This window comes from Indicator indicator, chromosome 9 (genome assembly GCF_027791375.1).
Source record: "Indicator indicator isolate 239-I01 chromosome 9, UM_Iind_1.1, whole genome shotgun sequence".
In the NCBI taxonomy this organism is placed as follows: domain Eukaryota; kingdom Metazoa; phylum Chordata; class Aves; order Piciformes; family Indicatoridae; genus Indicator; species Indicator indicator.
Genome location: NC_072018.1, coordinates 11,395,237 through 11,422,850, shown reverse-complemented (window position 1 = coordinate 11,422,850; position 27,614 = coordinate 11,395,237). Strand labels below are relative to the sequence as shown.

Genomic DNA, 27,614 nt, shown 5'->3' with positions numbered 1-27,614 from the left:
GATTATTTTTTTTTAAAGAAATGTAGATGACAGAGCACAGTTTTGAGAGGCATCTCCTTGGTGGTTTATTTCCTGTCATGTATGAGAATAGATCCCAGGCAAAATAGTTGGTGATTGAAAGACATTTTTAAGCATTTGCAGAATACAAATGAATTCTGCTTTTTATGTTAGATGACAAGCCTTTTTCTGCCTGAAGGTGTCTTAAGCAGCAGCCATTTTCTGTCTGCAATCATAGAATCACAGAATGGTAGGGGTTGGAAGGGACCTCCAGAGATCCAGAGTCCAACCCCTGTGCCAAAACATGAATACCTAGGGTGCCTGGAGGAGACTCCACAACCTCTCTGGGCATTCTGTTCCATTACTATGTCACTCTTATAGTAAAGAAATTTTTCCTCATATTGAGGTAGAACTTCTAATGTTCCAGCTTGGGTCCATTAATACTATCATGAATGATACACAAAAGCAGATTAAGCATACACTTGTCTATAAGGTGAAACAGCCAAGCTAGCATGATTTCAAACCTTAGAATCTATTTTAATTGATACTTGGAAGTACTTGCTGCTTCCTCAGCCTTGCTTCGTGTTCACTGAGCATATTTAAAATAGTTTGAACTGCTAGCTTGATAGGTAGGGAAAGCCTGTAATCAATGGAAGATCGGTGAAAATGTAACATACTGCTTTAATGACTTGAACACAACAGATCTGCTCATTAATTTAAAATCCTTTCAAAGACGAGTATATTTCTAAAGAGGTTAATCTTTGTCTCACAGTAATCTTGTCTTTGTTAATTGGCCTGATACCTACTATTATTCACAATTCAGCTGGCAAAGGGTCGTAATGATAAACCCATCATTATTCATGGAAGGGTAGCAGCACTCTTGCATGAGGACCTGAATGCAATCACTTCTTCATCTGGTCCTTTTCCGTGATGGGGTAACAGATCTGCCGCCCCTGGTACAGGACCCTGGCAATGTTCTTTGTTGACATTTTTTTTTTTTGAGTCATCCACTTCGTGATGTGAGGCTTTGTTTTTGTTTTTCTTGGCCATGAAGGGTCTGGATCTATGGAATAATTCATCTGCTCTTCTCAGTAGCACTAATTACCACTATGGAATAGTTATATTCCCAGTTTTCAGCAATAAGGCAGAGATAAAAATATTTTCATTTTTCCCAAAACACTTTTTGAAGGAAAAAATTACCATGAATAAATAAGAATTTTTACAACAAAATTCCTACTGTTTCACCCTTTTAAGATTAATTTGTAACAAAATTATTGTTTTGCCTTTTTTTTTTTTTTTTTTTTTAAGATCCTGGCCATCTGTGGTATTAACCCTACCATTAGTACTGGCATCACCCAGAAATCTTTGTTTACAGATTGTTCTCCTTTCAGGACTCTGCTTGTAACAGTGCCGTATAACAGCATTTTTAAGATATTATTAACAAAATCTATTGTTTTCTAAATAAATTTGAGTATTTTAATGAATTTGATAGTGCTGGCAGTAATTCATTTCTAAAAATATCAGGAAAAGTATTAAAAAGCTTAAAATGGAGAGTAACAGAAGTATAAAACCTGCAGAAGACTCTTCCTCACAAAATTTTCTTGCAGCCCAGTGTATAACCTCGTATGGATTGTCTTTGTAAAGAGGAAATTAATGGCACTGTGACTTGGCTTCTTGTTCAGTTGACTCAAGGGCAGATTTGGGTTTAATTTGTTGTTTGTTTTTTTTTTTTAATTCTTTCCTTACAACTGAAGAATTTGGGAAAAATAGACAGAACTCTTTTTCTCTTGTTCTGTTGAAGAATAATTGTCTGATGTAGTTTAGACGAGACAATTAACGGTTTTGCAGCTAAAATCATGTGAATAATATAAATAGTATCATTGACAGGTGAAGTTGTTTCTAACTTTCTCTTTAAAAGTATGCTTCTAGCCAATGAAAGCAATAGAAACGTCTCCAAAAAATTTTTTTTCCGTGAAATATGCTTTTTGCTGTAGAAATTATCCTCATACTTAAAGTATAAACAGGATTTCATGTTCACAGGCTTACAGTTCATATTTTCACTATTGGCTATTGCAGAGACATGACAGAGGTAGTTCATATTAAAGACCGAAAAGAAGTGATACATGAAATGAAATTCTCACCAGATGGCTCTTACCTTGCTGTGGGTTCTAACGATGGCCCAGTGGATATCTATGCAGTTGCTCAGCGATACAAAAAAATAGGAGAATGCAACAAATCTTCCAGTTTTATAACTCATATTGACTGGTCTGTGGACAGTAAATTCTTGCAAACTAATGATGGTGCAGGAGAGAGACTCTTCTACAAGATGCCCTGTAAGTTTACAAGTGGCTCATGATATGAACAAGTAAACTGCATGTTGAAGAGAACAACAAAAAATTATATACATAGTATATCTGCAAGTGGAGTTTCTTGACTGGAACTTATGTAAATATCTAACATTTTTCCCATTTTGTATGTTTTTAGTATGTTTGTGTGCAGCTGCACTAGTACTTGTAATGTGTGGTGTTGTCAAATACCACAGAGACCATACCGTGAGGTTATACTTACTTAAAGTAAAATTGTGAATCTTTGTAATTTATTTGGCTTAAAATTCTAATCCAAAGAAGAATACACAGAAAAATGTGATTAAAAGAAATGGAGGTTATTGAAAAACAAATTATTAAACATTATTCATGTGCATATTTTCAGCTGGGAAGCATCTAACTAGCAAAGATGAGATCAAAGGAATTCCCTGGGCCTCATGGACCTGTGTGATAGGATCTGAAGTGAATGGAATTTGGCCAAAGTATACAAACATTACAGATGTCAACTCTGTGGATGGAAATTACAACAGCTCAGCGCTAGTGACTGGAGATGATTTTGGGCTAGTTAGATTATTCAGATTCCCATGCCTGAAGAAAGGTAAACTAGTATCTTGTATCTGAAGAATGCAATATTTAGTGTGTACTATTTACTTCATATCTCTAGCAGGCTTTTGACACAGGTTATTTCCTCAGGATTTGTGCTGTACTATGCATAAACCCAGCAAAAGTAAATAAAGCAACCTTTTTGGCTTTCCATGATCTTCGGTGTTTAATTTGATATCAGAGCAGTGTATTTTCTGATAGTAAACTTGAATTTGTTTATAGATAGTACATACCTATAAACAGTACAGTACTGCTGACGTGAACATATAATTTGCATTATTTTATGCCATTTTTATATTATAATTACTTTTAATATCAAAAATCTTAGGTTTCTTAAGAGTTTTTAGACTTTCCATTAACCATGTAACTAATAGAGTTAGACTTTTAGTCTTTCTTCTTACATACTAACAAATTCTGGTTTGATTTGTTTAGGAGCTAAATTTAGAAAATATGTTGGCCACTCGGCACATGTAACCAATGTCCGTTGGTCCCATGATTTTCAGTGGGTTTTGAGTACAGGAGGTGCTGATCACTCCGTTTTTCAGTGGCGATTTATTCCAGAAGGGATAACAGACAGCATCGTTGAAACATCTCTACAAGGTAAAAATTATCTCTTCAAGGTATTTATTATATAAAATCCACATAGAATGCAGCACTGGAGGAAAAATTTTCATTGGATTAACAGAAATTTTTGAATTATAATCCTCTGAATCATGTATATTTGGTATGTTTGGGACATTTTACTTTTCACAGAAAACCGCTTGTTTCAGGCATTAAAAACTCTTTGGCAGTTTGTAATGAGGTTTGTTTAGGAATACATGGGTAATATTCATCAAAGTAGTGTGGAAAAAAAGACATTTAGAGGGAGAGGATAAGATCAAATCAAGTTTTCAAAATTAGGCATCTAACTTGCATTCAAAAGTCAGACTACACATGTTGAATTGTTTCATTTTCTTTTCATTGCTATTTCACATATACATGTGGTAGCTGTATGTGATGGTTTTAAGACTGTGTCTTTAATCTTCACAAAGTTTGAGCAGAAAAGTGAAAGAATATAAATAAATCACTATTGGGTGTGAGAAAGCAAAATAATGATTATTCTAAACACTTCTATTGGAGAGAGAGAAATGTTTAAGAGTCAGTACTCGAAAAAAGGTATGGGCAGTCTCTCAGTCACTCAGTTTGTCTGCCTGCTTCTTTTCTTCTCTGGCTGGAGATAACACACACCTGCATACTGACCTTGACAAGCTAAGTTTAATGAACCTCTCTCTGCTGCTTGGCTTTCTTCCCTTTTGCCTGCTCTGGGAGGGGGGAGGAAAAGAAGCATGACCCCTCTCTTCTGGGGGGCCCAAGGGGCTTTATTGTGTTTCTCTGTTAATTTTACATATTTGTAAATGTTGTGGATAGTGTATATTTATACATATTCTCTGCATTTCATCATAGATTGTAGTTTTGCCTGTAAATACAGCTTCATTTGCTGTTGGACTGAGCTAGCCTGGTTACTGTCAGAGTGGGAGGGGGATTCCAGCTCTCCACTGTAACACTGTACTTTAGATTTTTTTTTTCCTTAAATGCATGATACTTGGAATATTCTACCAGAGCCATATGAACTACAGTGGCAGCTACTGGAAACTGGATGCTTTTCAACAATTGGGCAAAACTTCATACCTTACCTGCACAATTTGGTAAAACACCTATGTTACAGCAAGTCTTTTTAAATGCCTTTCTGCCCCAGGCATTGAAACACAAGAAACAGAAATGAAAACTGACACATTCAGCCCCCATGATTTTTGCAAGCTGTTTAACCTTCTGAAGTTCTTGAATACTGCTTTGCACATAGTCTACATTATATAAAACATTATGTGCTATCTTCTTGTGATTAGATGTGTTCAATATATTGATTTTTTTTTTTATTTTACTTTTTAATGTAGAGGGTGGCATTGATTCCTACAGTGAAGAATCAGATTCAGATTTATCTGATGTGCCAGAGGTAGATTCTGATATTGAGCAGGAAGCTCAAATCAACTATGATCGCCAGGTGAGTGTAAATTAACACACTGTAGCAATTACCTGACAATTTATGCTGACTGTTCAGTAAAGATAAGTAAAAGAAGTTTGCATCTAATTCATATGAGAAGATTGTTTTGACAGTATTCAGCTGCTTGTGCAACTAATATACATAAAACCAGAGTTTACTTCAGCTGGAGATGAGAATTTAAAAGGGGTAGGAAGAACATAACAGTGTATATATACTATTATATGTTAGAAAGAGGATCTATCTGAAAAAGAACACATTTAAACATGAGATATTAGTGCTATCCCCATTCTTGTGATATGTGTTAGAGCAGACGTTTCAGTCCTTTCAAATTTAGAATCACACTTTGTAGAATATGGCTCACGGAGCTTTTTTATGACCTCTGCATATTCAAAGCAGAATACTTTCAATGAGCATGAAGCCTTTATAATACAATTTTTGTGACAGATTCTTCTTTTATTGCCAAGAACAGCAATGTCCAGGAATTAAAATTGCCCTAGTGTATGGGAACCAAGTAAAAGTGTTCTTTAATAATCACTTAATATGTTTAACTTTTTTTCTCTTTTCAGTATAAGTGTGTTCTGAAATAAGATAGATTGCTTGCTTGCAAGAAGAAAACAAATCAAATAAGTATCTTTACTGCATTAGTCTTTTTCAGAAATGAATGTATGCCATTCCGCTCTTTAACCTGGTCATTCAGATTTATGCTCTGTCACTATGGGCTTTCTGAACTCAGTCACCAAATCTGCTGTGCTTCTGTCATGTAGGCACTATGGAACTGCACCCAAGAAACTATTCAATCATTTTTGTTCAGCAGGCTATTCTATGGCCACCTTCACTGCACTTAGCTGAAACATGTCTTTGAAAACAGAGTTATTTTTCACAGAATCAATAAGGTTGGAAAAGACCTCAAGGACCATCAAGTCCAACCTGTCACCCAAGACCTCATGACTACTAAACCATGGCACCAAGTGCCACGTCCAATCCCCTCCTGAACACCTCCAGGGATGGTGACTCCACCACCTCCCTGGGCAGCACATTTCAATGTCTAACAACTCTCTCTGTGAAGAACTTTCTCCTCACCTTGAGCCTAAACTTCCCCTGGCACAGCTTGAGACTGTGTCCTCTTGTTCTGGTGCTGGTTGCCTGGGAGAAGAGACCGACCCCCTCCTGCCTGCAAACTCCCTTCAAGTAGTTGTAGACAGCAATGAGGTCACCCCTGAGCCTCCTCTTCTCCAGGCTAAACAATCCCAGGTCCTTCAGACTGTCCTCGTAGGACTTGTGTTCAAGGCCTCTCCTCAGCCTCGTTGCCCTTCTCTGAACACGTTCAAGAGTCTCCATGTCCTTCTTAAATTGAGGGACCCAGAACTGGACACAAGACCTGAAGGATGGCCAAGGAATCAGGCCCAGCCAACATGGATTTAGGAAGGGCAGGTCCTGCCTCACCAACCTGGTCTCCTTCTATGCTCAGGTGACCAGCCTGGTGGACGTAGGAAAGGCTGTGGATGTAGTCTACCTGGACTTCAGCAAGGCCTTTGACACTGTCCCCCACAGCAAACTCCTGGCCAAGCTGTCAGCCTGTGGCTTGGACAGCAGCACTCTGCGCTGGGTTAGGAACTGGCTGGAGGGCCGAGCCCAGAGAGTGGTGGTGAATGGTGCCACATCCAGCTGGCAGCCTGTCACTAGTGGTGTCCCCCAGGGATCAGTGCTGGGCCCCATCCTGTTCAATATCTTTATTGATGATCTGGATGAGGAGATTGAGTCCATCATCAGTAAATTTGCAGATGACACCAAGCTGGGAGCAGGTGTTGATCTGTTAGAAGGTAGAAGGGCTCTGCAGAGGGACCTTGACAGGCTGGACAGATGGGCAGAGTCCAACATGATGGCATTCAACAAATCCAAGTGCCGGGTGCTGTGCTTTGGCCACAACAACCCCATGCAGAGCTACAGGCTGGGGTCAGAGTGGCTGGAGAGCAGCCAGGCAGAGAGGGACCTGGGGGTACTGGTTGACAGCAGCTGAACATGAGCCAGCAGTGTGCCCAGGTGGCCAAGAGAGCCAATGGCATCCTGGCCTGCATCAGGCATAGTGTGGCCAGCAGGAGCAGGGAGGTCATTGTACCCCTGTACACAGCACTGGTTAGGCCACACCTTGAGTACTGTGTCCAGTTCTGGGCCCCTCAGTTTAGGAAAGATGTTGAACTGCTGGAGCATGTCCAGAGAAGGGCAACGAGGCTGGTGTGAGGCCTTGAGCACAAGCCCTATGAGGAGAGGCTGAGGGAGCTGGGACTGTTTAGCCTGAAGAAGAGGAGGCTCAGGGGTGACCTCATTGCTGTCTACAACTGCCTGAAGGGAGGTTGTAGCCAGGAGGGGGTTGGTCTCTTCTCCCAGGCAACCAGCAGCAGAACAAGAGGACACAGTCTCAAGCTGTGCCAGGGGAGGTTTAGGCTGGAGGTGAGGAGAAAGTTCTTCACAGAGAGAGTGGTTGGCCATTGGAATGGGCTGCCCAGGGAGGTGGTGGAGTCACCATCCCTGGAGGTGTTCAAGAGGGGATTGGACATGGCACTTGGTGCCATGGTTTAGATAGTCATGAGGTGTAGGGTGACAGGTTGGACTTGATGATCTTTGAGGTCTCTTCCAGCCTTCCTGATTCTATGATTAATTTTTTAGTTTTGTTTTGTTTTTTGTTAGGGCTGAAGCAGTATAGAGGATTCTAGAATTTGGGATTCATTAGAAAATTATGACCTTATATTCTCTTTCACTGGTAGCATTCACTGAAGAGCAGGAATAATTAGATGAGAATGCTCAAGATCAAGTACAAGACATATGAGTGAGAGACAATGTGTTATGGCTCTGTTTTGAAATGGTAGCCAGAGCTCAGCTCGTTATATGAACACAATCCAGTACTGCATCTTTGCAGTCAGGTAGATTTCCACAAGAAAGGTAATTTCATTGTCCTTTTGCAATACCCAAGGAATGTAGGTGCAGAAAACAACCTTTATTTCAGTATTGTATTGGATTTTGTTTGGTGTCACGGCTTTGAAGTTGCTTCAAACATCTTTAGCAGCTGCCGCAAGTTTCGTCATTATGAAAGATTAAAGGGTATATTATCTTGTGTATTTAGTGTAAAGTGCTGCAATTCTACTTTGTGATTCTGGTCACTGGCAAATCAGTGCTGTTGGTTACTGTATATTTCACCATAATCCCTAGATAGAATGAATTAATTATCTTCAGTGTTGAGTACATACACTGAAATACATGTGAAGTTAAAAGACACTTAGAGTTCCAGTCAATATTTAAATTCCTTTCCAGTGACACTGGAATCTTCTAGAAAAAAATGCTCTCTGCTACTCCAGACTAATGTTCTGGGCCATTCACATGTTGGGGGACTGGAAAACACCATTCTTTGAAATTCTGTAAGGACCAATAGGGGCTAACTCTGTGTTGTAACTACTGAAAGTTACATTAACATGTATTAAATGTAATACTAATATTTTACTTTGATGCTAATATTTAGATGTACAATTAACTTCAACAACTATTCTTCAGGTTTACAAAGAAGACCTACCTCAGCTGAAACAGCAAAGTAAAGAGAAAAACCATTCTGTGCCCTTCCTTAAAAGAGAGCGAGCACCTGAGGACAGCTTAAAGTTGCAGTTTATACATGGGTAGAGTAATATTAGATAATATTTGTTTTTTTCTGATTGTAAAAACAGCCCAGAAGTGTTAATTGATTCACATCGGAGTGTTTAGCAAAACATTTTTTAGTGCTTAAAATTAATTTGTTTGCCATTATTACTGTGGGTAATTTTTGGAATATTCTTTTTTCAGTTGTGTTTGCTAGGGAGCAAGAGGCAGTTATAATACTGTAGCCATATAATAAATAACACACCAGCATTGCATTTTATATAATTACATTTTAAACCAGCTGTTAACTACACCTTATGTTTCCTGGAGCAAAGATTCTGTTAAACTGATTATGATAGATTTCTGCTTGAATCCAGTTCTCTGTAAAACTGATCTGGACACAATTCTATGCGAGTTATGTATTCTTGTTGTTAACTCAGCACTAATTTAGGAGTTAGATGTAAAGCAACACATGAAAAAAATCCGTGAATGCCTGCTATTGGTGGGAATAATCTATGTCTGCCTATGTGCTGTGGTATTTTTGAGCTGATGCTGACACTGCAGCTGTACTCTTTTCAAGTTAATGCACGAATTATTTTCATAACTTGTTACACAAATTACCAGAATAATTTTGAAATGGAATGTAACTTGGTTTGTGTTTACTTCAGTTATAGAGGTTATGACTGTCGAAATAACTTGTTCTACACACAAGCTGGAGAAGTGGTGTATCATATTGCTGCTGTAGCTGTTGTATATAACAGACAACAACACACTCAAAGGCTCTATCTCGGTCACGATGATGACATCCTCAGCCTGAGCATTCACCCAGTGAAAGACTATGTTGCTACTGGACAGGTGGGTATTTAGAACAGATGATCTTCGCAAAATGTGGAAATAAATTCCCTTACAACATGTAATTAGGAAAGACGTGGTACTCTTGTCCTTCAGTTAGTTTTTCCTCCTAAATATGGGTAAGCTGAGAGTACTGGACTGGAAGCTATTTAAGGTGATTATTAAATCACTCCTATATGACAAAAAAAAACTTGCCAGCCTTCTGTTGTGGCCTTGCAAAAAAAAATCTTACATTCCCTTTGAGCTTCTGCTTTCATCTGTAGAATGCAGGAACTGTTTTATACGCATCCTAGGAGGTTTCTGGACTACTGTAGAAGCACTCAAAAGCCTTATTCAGATAAAGACTATTTTATGTTGGGCACTCTGCTGATACCTGGTGATGAATACAATGTTCTGCATGTATATATATTAACATATTATGATAAATTATATCATTAATATGATACTGAATACTAGTGTTTTGAAGACTAGCCGCTGATATTTCCCTAAAGGAGAAAACAGATCTTGAAAAAGATAAAATAGGGCAAGTGGAAAAGTAGTTATCTCTAGAGTGTTTTGTAGATGTGATGGTGCTAATTACTGATAATAATGTGCTTTGTACTTCTATGAGCACATATCCCAGTTAACTCCCTGGTTTAGGTTGGAAGAGATGCTGCTATCCACGTGTGGGACACACAGACACTGAAATGTTTATCATTGCTAAAAGGCCAGCATCAACGAGGAGTGTGCGCACTGGATTTTTCAGGTAAGCCACAACCTACATTTATCTAAACAATTAATTAAAAAGCAATCATTAAATGTTAACTTAATGGCTAGCCAGTTTTACAACCAATACAAATTTTACACGAATTTTTGCTGACAGCTTTGATAAAAGCAATGTGTTTGTATAGTCAAGTCAGCCCTGGGCCTTTCGTCAACTGGTCAATAATTGATTCTTTCGATGTCTAACACATAACACAAGTGCACAGCTAGGACTCTGTTAGCTGACTGCATAGTAGTATAATAATTTAAAAGGAGGCAGAATGGTGACTTGTAAGATGGAAATGTTATCTGTAGGCTCATAAAATTCTTCAGACTTTTCAGTGAGTTTACAGAAGTAAAAATGACAGCCGTCTGGCATTTCTCCTATTTGCCTTTCTGAGATGGATGACACAAGTTGTCTTCGTTCTCAAAAGGTGATCCCTGTATTCAGCTCAGACAAACATCATCCACATGGTGATCAGTTACATACTTTTGCATCTTTATAAAAGTGCTTGCAAATCCATTCTCTTGTAGTTAAAGAGTAAAAGGACGTTATTCTGGCTGAACTTTTCTTAACTCTGATTTTTTTTTTCAATGAGACCGTTTATTTCCTATTCTCTCTAGAAATGTGGTAAGAATTCATTAGGACATAGATCACATTTATGGGACAGGACTACATGGAAGAAGTTTTACTTCCACAAAGATAGGTCTGTGGAACTGAGTCATGTTCCATTATCAGAACAGGAGTCTTGGTATCACAGTATCACAGTACATTAGAGGTTGGAAGGGACCTCAAGAGATCAATCGAGTCCAACCCCCCTGCCAAAGCAGGATCACTTAGGGTAGTCCACACAGGAATGCATCCAGGTGGGTTTTGAAAGTTTCAAGAAGGAGGCTCCACAACCTCTCTGTCCCAGTGTTCCATCACCCTCACTGTAAAGAAGTTTCTCCTCACATTGAGGTGTAATCTTCTATGTTCAAGCTTGAACCAATTGTTTCTTGTCTTATTACTGCGCACCACCGAAAAGAGATTGGCCCCATCCACTTGACACCCGCCTCTCAGATATTGATACACATTGATGAGATCCCCTCTCAGTCTTTTCAAGACTGAACAGCCCCAGGGATCTCAGTCTCTCTTCAGTCTTGGTGTTCAGCCAAGAGCTGGAATTCAAATGTGAAATTGTTGATACACGGTAATGTTTAAACTAGCCCTGAAAGTAGATTGTAGGACCAGTCTGATGATGCCAAGATTCACATCTTCTAATTGCAATCATGCAATGTTTGGTTGTGCCCTCTGGTGGTTAATTTGAAATATATCATTTTGGGTATTAATCAGAGTGTATAGCCCATGTAAATGCATAAAACCTCATGTGTTAGGTAAATAAAGTTCAGAAGTACTCTTCCTAACAAAATTTTGCGAACGTGTTCCATTTACATAATTGAGTTACCTCTAAAAATAATTAACACCATCATAATACACAAATATACCTCTTAAATAATACATAATGCTTATATAGCTTTTGTATCAGCTATCTTTATAGAATATTATCTCACTAAAACTATTATTGAATGTCTCCTTTTCTTTCTCATCAACTTTTTGAATCTCCCTGTTTGTGTCTTCATTTTTTTTTTCTTTTTCTAATAAGCCCAGTTTTGGGTTTCTATCTTGTTTTTTCAGCTTCTTTCATTTAGCTGTGAACTTCTGGCTCTTTCCATGATTCTTCTTCTCCCTGATTTGCTTCTCATTGCGTTGTCACTAAATACAGTGAGCACAATCTAGCTGTGAGGACGTATTCAGCCACATGTGAACTCTGAAGCAGTTCACAGATTCACATATTGCACAGGGGCAGAAGGGACCCTCAAAGGTCATCTCATCCAATGCCCCTGCAATGAGCAGGGACACCTCCACCTAGATCAGGTTGCCTAGGGCCACATTGAGTCTGATCTTGAATATCTCCAGGGACAGGGCCTCAACCACATCCCTGGGCAACCTCTTCCAGTATTTTACCACTCTCATTGTAAAGAGCTTCCTCTTTTATGTCCAACCTAAATCCACCATCATCTTTGTGGCCTTCCTCTGGACCTGCTTCAGCAGGTCCATGTCTCCCTTATGCTGGGCACAGTATTTGAAATGAGGTCTCAGCAGAGTGGCAGAATAATCTCTCTCTATCCACTGGCCACACTTCTTTTGATGCAGCCCAGGATGCAGCTGTCCAGCTTCTTGTCCACCAGTACCCTCAAGTCCTTTTCTGTAGTTCTAAAACAGAGTAGCTTATACCAGTGGCATTCCTTCTGTTCCTGCTTAAGCACAAAGTCCGTAACATCTCTTAACTTCTACAAGAAGTAGCGCTGTCAAGTCATTGTTTCATTCACACTTTTGGCCATTGCCCCAGTTCTCTACATCCTCTACTTTCAATTTCAGTTAACAGAAAGTCAGATAACCACCTCCTGCTTTTAAAGTTCAATTTTCTTGTCATACACTTCAGCAATCATGGTTTAGTTCTTAAAAAAATTTTTTTCCTGATGGTTTGTCTCTAAACATTTGTTAACAATGGGCTTTCATGTCATTATTTCACAGATGTAGCAAGGATACCTAGGTACTGTTGATTTACATATGATATTCTGTTCTTGCTTTTCTTCTTCTCATTATCAGTAGCAGTGTGTCTTTCCTGCAGTAGAAGAGATGGTAGCCAGCAGTTAATTTTTGCCTTACAGTTTTCGGTCATATTTATAGTTTCACCTCATTGCCTATTAACTTTTAACCACCTGTTTCATTATACACTAAACATTCTTGTCATGATTTTAAGCAAGAGAAAAGAAGCATCATCTGATCATAAGTATTTCAAATAAAGTGTAAGGTGATTTTTGGATTTTTTCGGAAATTAACTTTCATTGTATTGTTTGATCCCACATACCTTCTTTGTACTTACACATTGGAGTGTTTTGTGTCTACATTTGGGAAAGATCAGTCATTCGATAAGGAATACAAATATAAAAAAATCTAATGTAGGTCAGTCATACAGACATCATAGGAGCTAATGAAGTCAAAAGTCAAAAGAATGCTTTTTTTTAAATACCCTCTCTTATAATCATCCAGTGAAAATTCAAGCAGAAAAGTCTTGGTGTGACCTCTAACAGAACCTGTTTTATCTCTGATAAGGCTATGTTTAAAGTTAGTCAAGAAGAGAAAGGCTAGGTCATGGATTAGGATAGGGCTCCACAAAATCTACGGATTCCAATCTGATGTGTTATCACCCAGTGGGTGTTCATTTTAGTGCTAAATATTGCAATATAAACTCTCTTTGTGGATAGAACTTTCAGCAGATACAGACTTCAATCATCTTATGAAGTTGGGCAGGTTGACTGGCTTTCTCAGTTCATTTATCTAATTCTGTGGTCAGATTGCTTTAGGTACTGAACCCTAGGCTCTCAAAGTAGTTTTCTTTTTTTTTGTTGTTTTTTTGCTTCCTTTATAACACCTCATTTGACATTCAGGTTGCAATGTATTTGTGGTACCCATTGCCTGTTACATTTTCAGCTAAGTACCGGACACATTTAACACTGAGTATTCCTTTTCTACAGCTGATGGAAAATGTTTGGCATCTGTTGGGCTAGATGATAACCATGCCATTGTGTTTTGGGATTGGAAAAAAGGAGAAAAGCTAGCTACAACCAGGTAAGATTATATCTCTGTATAAATGTGTCCTGTGATTAGATTTTTCCAATTAATATCATCCATATATATTGCTTTGTTTGTAGTAGAAAACAGACCACCTCTGAAAACAGAATGGTGTTTCAAAGCACTTACATCCAGATTAAAAACCTTGGGATCCACAGCGTGGGGTTTGGAAATACTCTGATCCGTTTCTGTCAGGAATTCCATAGTCTTTCTTTTTTGATAGCTGCATTGGTACTAAAGCTCATTTAGTGGTTTTCAAGTTAATGTTTTTGCTCACTTTTATTTCCTGATTCATGACAGAAGTCATCAGAGATGTCTTTTTTTTCTGTATTAGATTATATGCTGGGCTCCATCAGTATGCATATGCAGATCACTTTTATAAACAAAGAAAAAAAAAATGTTCCTTCTAATATAAGTAGATTTTTCAAGGTCTGCTGTTCTTCCCTTCCTTCTGAGTCAGCATTTTCTGAGGCGTTTGCTTTTTGCAGTCACTAACAGAAAGCTTAGCTAATAACCTTGCAGTAAGGAAGCTTTTGCAATTGCTTGAAGGGACCAATGTTGGGTAGAGGGTTGGATTAAAATTTACACATTTGCTTTTTTTTTCTTCAAAATGTTGAATTGCTAATCTAGTTGTACATGTTATGTGAATCAGACTTTTTGAAAACCTGATTTCTGTCCAGCAATGCAAAAAAAATACCTCTGAGGTTAAAATAGAAGAATCTTGTAAGCATGGACTTGCGTACTAAAAAGACAAAGATTTAATTTCATGTGCTGTCTGCAACCATGTAGGAGCTAGCACTGGTCAGCAGAAAACAGTATAACTGCTTTATAAAACAAGATTGATGGACTATCTGTCTCTTTTTACTGAAACAAGAAGATTAAATACTTAGGGTCTTTTCAGTGAGTAATACTAGATGTACCCCCTCTATCTACTATTATTGCTGATCTACTACTTTGAAAGTATGCGTGGTCCTCACAGAAAGCATAGCAAAAAAATTAGCTTCTAAAAAGTTCCAGTTTAAATTATTGTTATGTTTTAGCAGTTTCTGAAGGCAAGTCTCCTGTTCTGGTAAGCACAGTAGGACATGAAGAGAGAGGGAAACTCCCCCAAGACAGGGCAGTTTACATCTAAATTTTAAACATGACCCTCACATGTCATTAGCAGACAAGAACAGAAGGATACCTCCTTACAATCATATATAACTACAAGAAGAGGCTCAGGGGAGACCTCATTGCTGTCTACAACTACCTGAAGGGAGGTAGTAGCCAGGAGGGGTTTGGTCTCTTCTCCCAGGCAACCAGCACCAGAACAAGAGGATACAGTCTCAAGCTGCACCAGGGGAGGTTTAGGCTGGAGGTGAGGAGAGAGTTCTTCACAGAGAGAGTGGTTGGCCATTGGAATGGGCTGCCCAGGGAGGTGGTGGAGTCACCATTCCTGGAGGTGTTCAAGAGGGGATTGGACGTGGCAATTGGTGCCATGGTTTAGATAGTCATAAGGTTTAGGGTGACAGGTTGGACTCAATTCCAACCTTCTTGAAATGAAATGAAATGAAAAAAATGAAAATAATTAATCTAAAGGGCTAAACCTAAAAAAGTAAGTGTACATTCACTATATACAAACATTCATTATGTCTGTTCTGTACTTACTTACGTTTCTGTTTTGTGAATATTCTTATTGGTTGATCTTCTTAGGATGATTTATTTCAGCATGACTTTTCAGTGTTCTTGTCACAACATTCAGACTGTATCAATTTGTTTTAATTGCTCACTGGATAAATGCTTGTTTCCGTATCTTGACTTTACAGTCCTCTGTCTACTTTCATTAAAATTCTGATCGAGTAAGTATACACTGTTAGAATCAAAATGTATCTGAGCTTCTTTCACTAGCTTCTCATGCCATCAGCACAGCTGATGCAGTGCTGCTCCTATTTGATTCCAGTAGTTCATGTTAGTGGACTGCAATCACTCAGGGAGCAGAGGGAAGCATTGTCAAATTTATTTACAGTCTACATCAGGGAACATATGCTCTTTTACTTTCTTCATTCTGTGAAACCAGATGTCCCGTGATGGTCCTCTGCAACACAAAGACACAGGCTTGCAGTTTGTTCTGGCCATTGCAGGAAATTGGGGAGACAGGTGGGCCACCCCATCGGGAACTCCTAGGGCAGCAATCTTCATCCCATCACACAGGCAGACACGCTTGTCACAGTGGACAGCCATACTGGGATGCAGTCAGTTTGATATTGACCTCAGGGTTGTACGTTTTGCCTGTGTGATTATACGCTGCTAGAAGAAGCAGTGTAACTAGCCTGAACCAAAAGTCAGCACATCACTATGGCAAAATGGAGGAACAGGAGGAGGAGGGAGCTGCAAGATGATGTACTTCAAATGTCAAAGGTGTAAAGGGCTAGTTTTTTTGTCTAGACTGATTCACCAAAAGAAAATTATGAAACCAAGAGGGTTGTCAGAACCATGTGATTTTTTCAGGTCTGCTAAACCTGTCAGACTACAGTGGCATCATCATAGTACAAAACCTGAAAATTAGTACCAAAAAGCTAGTTATTTTTGTTCTTGGTGTTTTATAGAATACCAAGTTAGAAATTATTCCCTGATACAAAGTAGGCTTTTTGGTTTGATTTTCCTTTTTTTTTTTTTTTTATTTTTGCAACAGTGAAACTTAAACATACAAATTCCCATAAATACATACTCAAACAAGAATAACTTCAGTTACCTGAGAATTAAATTTGAAGGTGTATATGCTGCTGAATGAACTCTTTCTTAAATTACAATTTTGTATTTCATAATAGAATCTTCTAGTAGTATTTGTCCCTGCCTGTTACAGGGGGATTGGAAACAGATGATCTTTAAGGTCCTTTCCAGCCCAGACCATTTACAATTATTTTATTTTTTCCTCTTGAAGCACAGTAGATTAAAGATTTCCTTATTTTTCTTGACAGAGGATTTTAAATATTCATTGACTTATTTTCCATTTAAATATTTGTGCTATCCTTTATACCTTTTTTAATTGCATTGACCTTTGTTTCCCGTTTCTTCATTATGATTTATCTGAACTGCAATTCAGCAGGAGACAATTTTTATTCACCACATTTCTGCAGTCTAATTCCTGTACACTGTATACTGAAAGACATTCTGACAGCTCTGTGGGTCAGGCTTCCAAGGCTCAACTGTTGTGATTAGAAATACAGCACTACTTGTTGTCAGGTAGGGTAATACTGATAGAGATGATGCAGACATCCTTTGCCAATCCTCAGAGTTTGATAGATCCGTGCTGTTGGATTTGCACCAGAAGTGTGACAGTCATGATGATTAGACTCTCCCTGTTAAAGGCTCTCTTTGGATAGTCCAATATGATGGAATGCCTATTTAAAAGAAATTAGTTTAAAATGTTAAGTCAACCATTACTGTGATTTTTAATTTTTATTTTTAATTTTATTGCAGGGGCCATAAAGATAAAATATTTGTAGTGAAATGTAATCCACATCATGTAGACAAATTAGTCACGGTTGGGATAAAACACATAAAGTTTTGGCTGCTAACAGGTATTGTACTGAATAGTCTTTCTTTAATTTACTTGAGCATGTGTATCTTTTTAACATAAGGATGTCATGTTCTCAGCTGGAGTTTGTTTTATTTCTAAGGCAGTTATATAGTTAATAAAAATACTAAACAGCTCAAAACCTTCCTCCGAATCAGCAAATGTCACAATAATCCTTTCTCTTTGGCAGTCATTTCCAGCTAATTGTTTTTTTTTTAACTGTAGTTCATTCTATTAAGGATTTCTCCTGAACACAAGTATCCATGGTTTTCAGAAAACATGCAGTCCTGTAATTCACTTAGGCAGCTTATGGCCCTTGTTTTGAAAATGCTAGCTGGTAACTAAGAATCTGCGGTACCTCTGGCACACTATGAAAACCCTTAGTGTTTGCACTTCAGGTCATGATGCAACACTCGAGCAATGATGCAGGTTTCGGATAGAGCTGTTTTTAAGTCATCAGAAGTGACTTCCAGAGATGGACGTGCATGTTTGAAGGTGCCAGGTTGGAAAGATAGGTTTAACAATAGACCTTAATATATGTGCCTGGGCAAAACAAAAAATAAATAAAAAAACAGGTATTTTGCAGAAGTTTAATTGCAGTAATTTATGTTTTATCCAGCAGGTTAAAAATCCCAATGTGATATCACAAGAATCAAAGTCATACATTTTTTGTATGATACAGGAATTTTGTTTCCTTTGCTAAATAATGAAAATGAGTTTTCCGTTATTTAAAGAAAGATAAGATTCTGCAAACTAACAACTAAAAATATTCTGAATGGGCAGTAGCTCTCAGTCTAGACTGTTCTGTCAGACTGAGAAAGACAGCAAAGTTGGGTTCTGATTGAGGATATCTTTTATTCAGGACTGCATTTTTTGTTCTTCATAACTTTGAATTATATATATACACCTCACAAGCACTTGGTAAAAAATATCTCAGAGGGCATCTTCTATGTGTAAAACTCAGCAAAGGTAAGGAAGCACAAGGGCAGCTAAAAATAGAACTCAAGACAACTCAAAATTAGATAGTTTTAAGAAGTTCCTGTACTTTACAACATTGAAGTGGTTCAGGTGCTCTCAATTTTAAAATTATATATTTCCCCCGCCCCTGCATTTTTTATTTAGGTTATTTCTGTAGTAATGAAATAGACTTGACTTGCTGTTTGCCAAGTTGGTAACAAGAATTTGCATTAAGCGGTGTCTTACTCCACAAATAGTCTCTTTGCAATAAAAATGGTGTCTTTTGAATTGAGATTTGCTCAGTGGAATTGAAAATATCAGTCTGGTGTTACCTGTGAAATACAGTGATGACTTGAGGCAAGGATACCACTGCCTGTACTCTTTTGTAATTGTATGTATCCTGTGCTAAAAATATTTTGCCAGCCATTGCATTAATTCTTACACAATTCCTCTCCAAAACGTATCATTTCTTTGGAGATAAGCTGAGAATAGAGCCTGTACTGCTTCAAAACTTTCATTGATAGCTTGTCTTCCCTATCTTTTGCCTTGTGCACTGTTTTCAGTATTTCTATTACATACTGTGTCTTCAGGGATGGGGTGTAGACATTTGTCCTTTACAGCACTGTGGTTACAAACGGTAATATAAAGAGACTTACTTTAGTTTATATTGCAGGTGGAGGCTTTACATCAAAACGAGGAACATTTGGAACAACTGGTAAATTGGAAACGATGATGAGCGTTTCCTATGGGCGAATAGAAGATTTGGTTTTCTCTGGTGCAGCTACTGGAGACATTTTTATCTGGAAGGATACTCTGTTGCTTAAGACAGTGAAGGCCCATGATGGACCGGTGTTTGCCATGCACGCATTGGATAAGGTATATATTATCTTATGTTATTTTTGTTGCAGTACTGGATTGTGGAAGCAATTTAACTCATCTCCCAGTGAAGTGGCTCTGGTTTTGTATATGTATGCAATACGTTGCCCTTCATTGCGCTAGCATTGAAAGTGCTTTGATAATCAAAACCATAACACAAACCAAATTACAGTGGATGACTCTGAATGTGATTAAATCACAAACCCAATATTAATGACTTTTTTTATTCAATAGGTACTTGTAAACTCCTGTTATATGTGCTCTTTCCATGAGCAACAGTTTTCTGATCTAATTATGCTGAATTTATTTCTTACTGTGCTCACACATGTCACTTTCAGATTTGTAGACCACAGGAGAGTAACAGATAATGTTCATTGACTCTTCAACCTGATCCCAAAAATATTTTGCATTATCAGTTCTCAAAATTCAAAACATAGATTTTCAAATAATTTTATCACCTTATCTTAAGCAAGCAAGACTTTCGGATATCCAAAGGTTTTGTTTATGAGTGAATTATTCAAGATAGCAAAAGTATTTTCCTTCAGTGGCATCAATAAATCTTCAAAAGAAAAGCTTCAGTATTTTTAAGCAGACAAAAGAACAAAATGCAAAGGAAAATGTATACTGCCCTTGGATGTGTCTTTTTAAATGTCAACATGTAAATGCTGACATTTTTCTGTGTTTTCATACTGTGATCATACAGGGGTTTGTAACTGGTGGAAAGGATGGAATTGTGGCACTCTGGGATGATATGTTTGAAAGATGTCTGAAGACGTATGCTATTAAAAGAGCAGCATTATCTGCTAGTTCTAAAGGTATTCTGTTTCAGTGTGTTTTATTAAGGACTATATGCATGAAGGCTGGCAAAATGGTGGTAATAGGTATTAAATCTTAACCAGAACACAAAGGAACAATAATACGCTACTACAATTTTGTGCTGGAATTTTTCTGGTTTGTTTGATACAGGTTGTATTTCACACCATCTTTGCCATTTATAGTTTGTTCTGCTGTTTCCTCTATTCCGTGACATTTGGCTTTGTTTTTGCTGAAGACATTATTCTAAAAGGAAATGTCACCAGCCTGTGAGTCTGCATTTCCAAAATCTGTTCTATTTAGCAGCTTCCTCAACTGGCCAGATTTCATGTAGTGGGACCAGAGTCACTCTGACTTAAAAAACCTATTCAATTGTACTTCCCCAGGCATCGATGTGGAAGTCTGTAAAGTGATATTCACAGATAATGACAGAATTAATGTCTGTGGTGCTGGAGTATCAGAACCCCTTATACACTGTCACCCCTTAGAAAGCAGTCAGATGTTAGTCCTTATATTGCCACAATACAGACCCACAATACAGACTAGCATACGGTCTCCTCTTTGGAATTAATTCTCTGGATTACACGATAGTTTGATGAGGCAAGTGTATCTCATGGTTCATAATTTTAAACCTTTCAGTTACAGATCATATAAGCTGTATAAATTGTAGATGATACGAGACTCTTGATTTCACAATAAAACCCTAAAATTAATGTCTTTGTATTCTTCAGGTTTACTTTTAGAAGACAATCCCTCTATCCGAGCTATCAGTCTAGGACATGGTCATATATTAGTAGGAACTAAAAATGGAGAGATACTTGAAATTGATAAAAGTGGCCCTATGACTCTACTTGTCCAGGTACCGTGTGGATCTTCCATGTCAAAATATTTCCTGTAGAATACAAGATCTGATAAGATTTCCTCAGGCATTTTCTTTCTGATTTCATTAATCCTATTGGTCAGTGTTGCTTTCTTTGCTCAGGCAGAAGTCAATGCTTTCTTATGTGAATTACTTTGAGATTAACTGTGAAGGTGGAACAAACAGTCCATTAAGTTCAAAGGCTGATAAGACTTGTTATGAGTTTTTAAGACATATTAGTTTAGGACCCAACATCAAAATGAAAAATGAAGAGTGAAGACAATACATTTTATTTGACAGTGTGGTTCAATTTACATGATTTTACTGAAATAATGTAGTGTATTCTGAAGGATCCTATACTTTGATGTGTGAAAAAATGTTGTAGACTTATGGCAGTTTTCTGCAGTGACACACAGTTGTCATTGCAGATGTGCAAAGCATAAGGAGAGCTCTTTTTGCAAGATGGTATTTTGCAAAGTTTGATTAAAAAATTTTCACATATATATCCATTGATGTATTCAATGTTGTTTAGTGTCTTGAATAATTGTAATCTCATCATGTAGAACATTGTGTATATCATTTACTGAATTATAATTTGTCGAGTTTTAACTTTTTTTTTCCTATAATTGACTAAATTAACATTGTTTTTTACAGGAGAAAAAAAAAACAAAAACAAAAACCAAGAGTTCTTTGGTTGTTTCTTTGGTATTTTTCTTTCCAGTTAGTTCTGATCACAAAAAGTAATCTTTCAGATTTGTATTGCCTTCATGACAGCCTTGTTGATCTACGTGTGAGCAGTTGTAGTTTACCAATTAACTCATTCACTAATTTGAAATTGCAGTCTCATCCTAATGATGAAAGATAGTAACATTCCCTTAAAATTACCTGATTTCTATGAGTTTTCTGGTGAACAGAAGTGTTATAATTGTCATCCATCTTAAATTACATATATAAGTTCCATCTAAACATAAGGAGGGACTTCTTTAAGGGTGATATAGCACTGGAGCAGGATGCCCAGAGATGTGTTGGAGTGTCCATCTGTGGAGATACTCAAAACCTGCCTGGAAGTATTCCTGTGTGACCTTCTTTAGATGAACCTGCCTTGGCATGGGGCTAGGACCCAATGATCTCTGGAGGTCCCTTCTAACCCATACCATTTTGTGATTCTGTGATTCTTGCATGCATGAACTTGAGCCACAACAGAAAATACGAAAAGTGTAATCAAGGTGTCATGCCATTTCCTCCCCTTTTTCTGTTGATGGCATTTCAACATCTCAACAAAAACACCAGTTACCGAAGTGAAATCCAGCTAAGATCTAACCTTGAAATGCAGTGCCAACAAGACGTATGCAACAAGAAAAAAAGACTAGAACAGGAGGAGTGATTAAAAGTTTGAAAACTGAATTGTGAGGAAAGATTAAAAAAAAAAAAAAAGTATGTGTATGTTGGGCAAAGACATTCTCCAGAAGCTAAAAAATTGCATGAACCTTGAAGACAGATTAGCCCATATTAGGATTACAGGATAAAGTCCTATTTGAGGCATAATTCTTTGCTGTTTGTTTCAAGTCTGAAATAGCATTGGAAGAACAAGAATTACAGGTCATAGTAGTGAAGGAGTTATGGAAGAGTCTATTTTAGACAGTTATTGGAAGAAATGGGCCAGACATTCAGGTCTCTTTGAACGTGGAGCTTTTTTGAGAGGAGACAGTGAAAACCTTCTTGCCCAACACATGAAAGGAGACATAGCAAGTGCTTGGAACATACCATGTTGACCTAAATGCATTATTTTCTCTTCTATTAAATAATTTCCTTTAGGGACATATGGAAGGAGAAGTCTGGGGCTTGGCAGCTCATCCTCTTTTGCCTGTCTGTGCAACAGTAAGTGATGATAAAACACTACGAATCTGGGAACTTTCATCCCAGCATCGCATGCTGGCAGTGAGGAAACTCAAAAAGGGTAATTCTCATTTAGCCATGCTCTGTGATAGCAATGATTCTACTCTCTTTCTGTAACAGTTCCATCTCTGCTTTTGGTGTGCATTTCAGGCATTAGAGAGGAAGAGGACATAGTCATTAAGAAATCCGAAGCATAGGAAAAAATTGTCTTTGGCATGTGCCAAGTCAATGATAAGGGTAGAAAGAAAAAAGACTCTAATCTATTGTAATGGATAATAATAAAATTAACTTTAATATATTTTACTCTGATTTCAAGGAGAATGAGTTGACCTCAGAATCATTTGCCTTCATAAGAACACTTAAGGCCAGCGTATTTGTTGCTGACATTAAAGTTTACTTATGAAGACAAACTGCATGTTGAGCACAGTCAACCTTCAGTGGCAATATGAGTTTGTGTGTTAATCCAACTTCTCTGAAAATGAACAGTTTTCATATCCTCTCTTCTATATAAAATGAGATGAGCCATGCGGAAATGCTGCCTTGTCAAAATTACCCCTGTCCTTTGGAAATTTTATGATGCAAATTCAGTGTTTCATTTTCAGTGACAGATCCAGAGCACAGGAACTCTAACTGGCTGAGAGAAAAGAATCAAATGTTTTGGAGAGGTGACCTCAGGGACAGATGAGGATAGATGTATCAGAGAGCATGGTCAGAAATAATGCTAAGACAAAAAGTGGAGGAAGTGTACCACATTTCTCTTTTAAATGTGCTCCACCCGAAAGGAACTATTATTCAATCATACAATGAAGAAACTTTAGTGTAGTATCCCTGAAAGACATGTTGTTCTTCTGCCATGAGTCTTTGAATTTTCCATCTGAGTATCCTTGCTATGTATTTGGTTGTTTGGGTTTGTAAATGTTTATTTCAGTCATTGGTGTGTTTAGACATACTTGGAAAGTGGTATTTGCACCTAAGCCCATTTCAGGACTGGTCAAGTTACCACTGTCAACTCAGAACAGTCTATGCAGAGCAGGTACATTCCCATTTAGTAAAACATTAATCTTTCTTCCTCTCACATAATAGATACAGGTTTTCTTAAATAACATTTATGTACTTGATACAAAAGCCTTTCTGCTGGAGTTTATTAATGGTTTTCTCAGTCAAATAAGTTTGTAAACCTTAAGTTGCTCCTTTCCATTTTCTGTTACAGGTGGACGATGCTGTGCCTTTTCTCCTGATGGGAAGGCCTTGGCTGTAGGGTTGAATGATGGGAGCTTTCTGGTGGTCAATGCTGACACCGTTGAAGACATGGTCTCTTTTCACCACAGAAAGGAAATGATCTCAGATATAAAGTTTTCACGAGGTATAATCAGATAATAAGTTGGAAGGGCACTGTTTGTCTTAGAGCTTGATTTTTCTCCACTAGACAGAAGACTAAATGTTCAGAAGGTACACTGGTTTCTATGTGTTCTATGTGTAAACATTTAAATACTTAACAATTCTGTGTGATTGTATAGAGCCTAGTATGGGACCCATCCCAACTGATGCATTTGGATGCACTAATAAAAACGTATGACAATAATACTTATAACATGTACACCTTTAATAATATCTGGGTCTCTTCTTTGCAGAATCAGGGAAGTATCTGGCTGTGGCTTCCCACGACAACTTTGTAGATATTTACAATGTACTTACCAGCAAAAGAGTTGGCATTTGTAAAGGTGCATCTAGCTACATCACCCACATTGACTGGGACTCAAGAGGTAAAATGTTTGACTAAAGATACAGATTAAAATTGCTAGTAAAACGGAGTATCAGAAAACTATGCTCATACCAGTTACTGAGATAAGCTGTAACTACTAATGCAAATGATTTTTCAGCGTCAGGCGCCATATGGGTTCAGCACAATTACATTTTTTGATGCAATGCATCCACACTTGTAGCATTTGTACCAGAGCACATGGTACTTCACTGCTGACAGCATATGACTAAAATGTCACTTAGGAACATAATACTGGGTTTCTGTCCCCTGTTTTTGTTTTATTTTTGTAGCGTGTGGCACATTTTTCTTTTCCACCTTTTACGTCCAATGTCCTTACTTCTTTACTGAGTGTGACATAGCAATCACTGCAGTGAATTTAGAGAGACTTACTGTCACGACTAATTAAGTCTAGCAGGATTGATAATGAGCTCATGCAAATAAGCCTTCCCAAACCTAATATGATTCTGTGTGGAGCCACCTGTGTGTCTGAACTCTGCTTCATTTGCTGTGCTAGTCCTAAAATGTGGTACAAGATCACTTACCATGACATGAGCTAACCTCCTTTCATAATCCATTCAGGTCCAGTTGCCATTCTGAGCTAGTAAGCCATGCTGCAGCTGAGTTAGCACTGTGTGCCTGCTGACAGCCTGGTAATCTAACTACTGGTAATTATACACACAGTAATAGCAACGTGTCTTGATACTGCCTGTGTATCTTTGTACCTCTAGTAGCCAGCTCTCTGATGTGCTGTATGTGCAGATAAAAGAGCACTGAAAATTCTTAGTGTGTCCTTAATGGTACTCATTGGAAACTATAACTGAACTTCTAGATGTGAAGGATTAATAGACTAAGTTGTATTTGTTATACAGGTGTTACAAGGATGGACATGGCACTGCTGTAGCCCCATATTACACTTCTTGTTGTCAGTGGTTCCAACAGACTGAATGTAGGTTGTGTAACAAAGGGCAAGGTGCCCAGTCAAAATACAGCAATGCTGGAGCTGCACACGTGCATAGCAGCAAATAGTCTCATCCAGCGTTTCTCAGAGTGCTTTCCCTGGCACTTACGCAGTTTAAATGTTGTAGAACTTGCTTTTGTATTAAATATTTACAGGATTTCTTACTCTACAACTCTAGAGTAGAGTTGTTAATTTGAAAAATCAGGAGAATGTCTGTAATTTTCTTCTATCAGAGATACTGTAAACCTGCATTTTTTGCTTCTTCATGCACAAAAGCTTGCTAACATACTATCAGTTGCATACATGATTATCTTCATAAGATCACAGTATTTGTATGGGTATGGTAAACTTCATCTGCAAAGGACAGTTTGCTGCATTAGCTGGTCTATATGGCAGTTAGTGAAAAACAGGTAGGGGCCTACAGTGTTTTGGGAAAGCTCTCTTGCAAAATTCTTATGAACATTAATAGCATATGCTTTTGTAATACTAACTTTCCATTATCATGATGATGACAACACAAGCAAAACATTTCTTACCAGAAGAAAGTGATTTGCTGCAAGACTTAATTTGTTTAAAAGCTGTTGGATGGTATTTAAATTATTGCTTCTGTCATGAATCAGGAGTATAGGATTTTTATGAGAGTGATTCTGAGCATCTCTTTTACTTTTGTTGTGAGTAACTCTCTGGAGGATAATTTCTTTGCTTACCCCCAGAAATCTTCACTAAGAAGAAAGTTCCTAATATTCATAATAATGAATAAGATTCATAATAAACTCTTATTTCATATCCAGGAAAATTATTGCAAGTCAATTCTGGTGCGAAAGAACAACTATTTTTTGAAGCACCAAGGGGGAAAAGGCATATTATAAGAATTGCTGAGGTATGAACTATGCTTACTGGATTTTTTTACTGTGAAAGTTATTATTGTGGGCTGTTGAAAATTAGCATATTTTGTCTTCAAATGGTATTTTTTTCCTTTTAAAATACTATATTTACAGTGGTCAGAATTATTTAATCATTCTATGCAGTGTCTCTCCTAACATTTGTAAAAGGGTAGAACTTACAAGTTTCTGTTTGTGTATCTGAACTTACTATCTGTTTAATAGCAGTCATTGCCAGAATCTCCTTTACTGAACAATCACCCATTTGCTGGGTACTCGGTGTGCATACAGGTTGCAAACCACCTTTAAACAGTATGACCTGGCTTTTAATGGTGTTGATTACTTGGAATACACAGTTGTTCTACAAAATAGCCAATGTTTATCACCTTAGGAAACCTTTGAGATTTGTTTCCGAATCATTGCTCTACCTTGGGCAAGTGGGAAGACAGAAAGTAAGCCTTTGGATAAAGATATGCAGTTTGTATTAAGGAGCTAGAAACACTGAACTTTTTCTAAAACTTCAGTTAATATGAAACATAGGAAAGTATATACATGAACCGGTGTGTGTTTTTTATGTATTAAGATTACTTCTCTTGGGTAAATTTTGATTGCAGATAGAGAAGATTGAGTGGGACACCTGGACATGTGTTCTGGGCCCTACTTGTGAAGGAATTTGGCCCATGCACAGCGATGTCACCGTTGTGAACGCAGCTAGTCTTACCAAAGACGGAACACTGTTAGCTACGGGAGATGATTTTGGTTTTGTGAAGCTTTTTTCGTATCCAGTGAAGGTAATAAGCATGTGTATTTCTGTCATTAGAAAGTGTGCAAGAAAAGGAAGACACTATTAGCAGTATGTCAGCTTGCTAATGTGTGAATTCTTTGTGCTACAGGGCCAGCATGCAAAATTCAAGAAGTATGTGGGTCACAGCGCGCAGGTAACCAACGTGCGGTGGTTACACAATGATTCTGTGCTACTGACTGTAGGTGGTGCTGATACAGCTTTGATGATCTGGACCAGAGAATTTTTGGGCATTCAGGAGAGTAAGCTGGTTGATAGTGAAGAATCAGACACAGATGCAGAAGAAGATGGAGGTAAAAAAGATTGCATAAAACAAGTCTTTAATTTAGTCTTCATTCCACAGATTCACATGGGCGTTTAACTTGAAGTGGGCAAGAAACTTTCATGTGCTAAAGTCCA

The 27,614-nt window shown here is 37.8% G+C and overlaps 1 protein-coding gene across 2 annotated transcripts in view; it reads left to right on the top strand.

Moving 5' to 3' along the window:
- Positions 1–27,614, top strand: part of EML6 (EMAP like 6) — a 102,881-nt gene that overhangs the window by 49,410 nt on the left and 25,857 nt on the right. For both annotated transcript variants that reach the window (XM_054383407.1, XM_054383408.1), the window contains exons 9-26: positions 2,074–2,330; positions 2,707–2,919; positions 3,357–3,524; positions 4,856–4,962; positions 8,506–8,624; positions 9,252–9,438; positions 10,075–10,180; positions 13,759–13,852; positions 17,315–17,415; positions 19,042–19,244; positions 19,948–20,059; positions 20,789–20,916; positions 22,732–22,873; positions 24,023–24,175; positions 24,444–24,575; positions 26,324–26,412; positions 27,028–27,204; positions 27,307–27,508. In XM_054383407.1, the coding sequence (XP_054239382.1) occupies positions 2,074–2,330; positions 2,707–2,919; positions 3,357–3,524; positions 4,856–4,962; positions 8,506–8,624; positions 9,252–9,438; positions 10,075–10,180; positions 13,759–13,852; positions 17,315–17,415; positions 19,042–19,244; positions 19,948–20,059; positions 20,789–20,916; positions 22,732–22,873; positions 24,023–24,175; positions 24,444–24,575; positions 26,324–26,412; positions 27,028–27,204; positions 27,307–27,508 (2,690 nt within the window). The remainder of the gene's footprint in view (positions 1–2,073; positions 2,331–2,706; positions 2,920–3,356; positions 3,525–4,855; positions 4,963–8,505; positions 8,625–9,251; positions 9,439–10,074; positions 10,181–13,758; positions 13,853–17,314; positions 17,416–19,041; positions 19,245–19,947; positions 20,060–20,788; positions 20,917–22,731; positions 22,874–24,022; positions 24,176–24,443; positions 24,576–26,323; positions 26,413–27,027; positions 27,205–27,306; positions 27,509–27,614) is intronic.